Source organism: Herpailurus yagouaroundi, unplaced genomic scaffold, assembly GCF_014898765.1.
Source record: "Herpailurus yagouaroundi ecotype Mexico unplaced genomic scaffold, PumYag 89759, whole genome shotgun sequence".
NCBI lineage: Eukaryota > Metazoa > Chordata > Mammalia > Carnivora > Felidae > Herpailurus > Herpailurus yagouaroundi.
In genome coordinates, this window is record NW_024421297.1 from 4,397 (window position 1) to 7,911 (window position 3,515).

Below are 3,515 nucleotides of genomic sequence, written 5' to 3' on the forward strand. Positions count from 1 at the left end.
AATCTGAAACAGTCTCCAGGCTCCGAGCTGTCGGCACAGAGCCCAACACAGACACACTGACAAACCGTGAGATCATGACCTGGGCCAAAGTCAGGTGCTTAACCAATTGAGCCACCCAGGCACCCCACCTCTTGGTATTTTTTAAAGTTTTGAATATTCACTTCTTTAAAAGGCCTATGACAAACTAATTTCCTCTTTCTTTACTTTGTCTCCTCAGAAATATGGATTCCAACATCTTCCAGAATGAATTCACTTGTTCCATATGTGTGAAGTACTTCATAGACCCGGTCACTATAGGCTGTGGGCACAGCTTTTGTATGCCTTGTCTTTGTATCTTCTGGGAGGAAGCCTATCATCCTCCTTCCTGCCCTGTCTGCAGGGAAACATCCCATCAAACGAACTTCAAAACCAACATTGTTTTGAAGACACGGGTATTCCTTGCCAGACGGGCAAGACCTTACCACTTACCGAGCTCTGCAGAACAGATGTGTGAGATACACATGAAAACTAAGAACTTCTTCTGTGAGGTTATGAAGGACCTGCTCTGTTTGCTGTGCTGTAAGTCAAAGGAGCATGAGGCCCACAGACATTGTTCCACTGACTGGACCGCTGAGGAATACCGGGTAAGCAATGGCTGAGACAGAATCTGGGGGATCTGATATTTGAGAGACTAGAAAAAAAAGAATTTATTCATCCATTCATCTTACTGAACAGGTATTAACTGGCATTATGTGCCCGACACTTGGATAACCTATTGAAAAAAGCATGTTCTCAGTCCTACAACATTTACATTTCCACAGTTAAAATCTTACAACTCAAGCTTGATGGTGATAATAATGTTGATCATAGTTGGAACTGTGAAGACCAAGGTAGACAAATCTGTTAGTTTCAGGAATGGTTATTGTCCATTATAACCATAATTACACAAAGCCTAAACTAATAGACTCTATTTAGAAACACCGTCTCTCCACTAAAGTAATAGGGTATTAGGATATGATAACTGGTAACAGGACCATTAAAAGGTGAGATAGGTTCATTTATTGAAAATTGGTTTTATGATGTAAAGTTTGACAGCCAGTGTCCTCCATGGTGAGACACCCTTTCCAACTGTAGCTTTACTATGTGGTTATAAAAGTCCTCCATATTTGACATTGAGCTTAGCAGTGAAATGCATTGGCACTTTGCTCTCTTTAATAATCATGTATTTTGCATTCCCTGCCCCTCTCTGTCTGTTATGACATGGAAGTTTCAATAACAGCGTTTCTGATGCTCACATTCATGGTTCTTTTGTAGCAAAAGCTCCTGAAAGAAATGAGGTCTGTGTGGGAAAAGACACAAGAAAATCGGAGAAATCAAAAAAGAGAGAGCAGCAAAATCAGAGCATGGGAGGTAAGCAAGGGATTCTTTTTTCTTTAGTACCAGCTTCAACCACACAGTGATTAGACAATAAAAACTTGAGCTAAAATCATAATGTTAATAGTCTTCCACGTGTGAGTAACCAATAGCAAATCAGTTCCACCTAATCATATACAGGGAAGTATGTCATTTTTGTGAGGCTTTCTTCCTAAAACCAAAAAACCCACCTAAAAGATTTTATTTCCTGGATAACACCGTAACACACCAACAGGTATAAGAAAATCACTATCATAATGGGAGACAATAATTGATACATGAGATAAATACAGAGTTTCTTAGAAGGAAAAAAATCTTTGAATGTGCAGAAGATACTCTCTGATTATATTAATGATTGGACAGTTTGATATTGTAAACTCATGAGAATATCAAGCAGATAAATATGTGAGGGTTGAGGCTAACAGCTAGAGGAATCCTGAAGAAGTTGATAGCCTAAAAAGTACATGCTGGTTAACACATGTACTATAAGAGATGCAGTGTTGAGACATATGGCTTGAAACAGTAGCATTGGCTACTTCAAAATGTGACCTAATGAATGAGAGAGGAATGCAGATCTATCATTTGTGGATTCAAAAATATGGATTGAACACCACTAGTAGAAGATGTGAAACAAAAGCCTATCCGTATTTTTGAGGAAGTGAAGATTTCCTGATGGAAATATAAACAAACAGTATGAGGGAACCTTGTCAGCACTAATAAAGGAATCAAAATGGGGCTGTGTGAATGACAAGGTGATAAAACAAAATTATCATCATTACTTAAAGGTGATATCATTAAGTATATAACCTACAATATTTTTTCTTTGAAATATCCAGTGCCTACTGTGTCTCAGTAACTGTTCCAAGCCAACATAGAAATAGACAAAAGCAACAGATTTCTTTGCACTCAAGGAGCTCATGCAGTAGTTGGGGAAGGTATTTGACAAGTAAAAATATAAAACTTAGAGTATGAGTCATCATGATAACTGCTTTTTGAGAAAAATACAGTAGGAAAGTAAATAAGGGAAATAGCTTTGACAAAATTGAGTTTTCAATACGGTGGTCAGAAAAGACTTACTATGGAATATCACTTTGGGCAGACACCAGCATGATGTCAGAAATCAAGGCATGTGGCTATTTGGGAAAATAGCTTTTAGGAAGAGGTAATTAAACACATCTCACACTAGGGGCGCCTGGGTGGCGCAGTCGGTTAAGCGTCCGACTTCAGCCAGGTCACGATCTCGCGGTCCGTGAGTTCGAGCCCCGCGTCGGGCTCTGGGCTGATGGCTCAGAGCCTGGAGCCTGTTTCTGATTCTGTGTCTCCCTCTCTCTCTGCCCCTCCCCCGTTCATGCTCTGTCTCTCTCTGTCCCAAAAATAAATAAACGTTGAAAAAAAAAATTTAAAAAAAAAAAAAAAAAACACATCTCACACTAAACTTAGGATTTCCCCACACCTGCCTGTATTTCTCCATTATGAAGACAATAAAGGAAAGTGAGTAACAGTAGAGACATTTGAAGTCAGATCTAAATATTGAGTGTGACCTATTTATGAGAAGCACAGTTGAAGTAAGCATGCTAAGTGGGTGAACTGAATGTAAGATGAACCAAAAACTCATTTAAAATACTTAAATTTAACTGGTGTAATGAGGAGAAGTATCTAAATGGATCATAGATAAAGGCACAGAGATAATTAGGTGTCATTTTACTGAAGGTTCATCTAATATATGCTAAGAAGTTGAAACATATTGAACACAGTTAAAAGTTGCTGAAGGACTTAAAGCAGAGATATCACAATTCTTTTTTAGAGAGTTCATTCAGATAGCAATTTATAAAGAATAATGATTGATTGGAAGACCTCAAAATGAAAGTCAAGGAAGCAAATAGACTGTTTAGGAACCTTGAAAGGAAATTTGGGGAATGAATTGAACACAGATAATGGGAAATGGAAGGAATCAAAGGACAGTCTTTATGGTAGAGAAATCCCAGAAAATATTATCTGTTTGAGTGTAGAATGTTAAATGGATAAAATTTAAAAATGCAACAGATTTGCTTGAATTTGGAACATCACCAAGGTTAGAAATGGAGGAGGTATGGCTGGTCTGGGTTAAGATAATGTTAGTTTGA

General features: G+C 38.1%; 1 protein-coding gene across 1 annotated transcript; it reads left to right on the forward strand.

Moving 5' to 3' along the window:
• Positions 1-221: 221 nt before the first annotated feature.
• On the forward strand, positions 222-1,389 carry LOC121026378 (tripartite motif-containing protein 48-like; the record flags this gene model as incomplete). The annotated part of the gene is made up of 2 exons (XM_040469241.1): positions 222-623; positions 1,294-1,389. Coding segments are annotated over exons 1-2 (498 nt in total), but the record flags the coding sequence as incomplete, so codon positions are not given.
• Between the last annotated feature and the right edge of the window lie 2,126 nt (positions 1,390-3,515).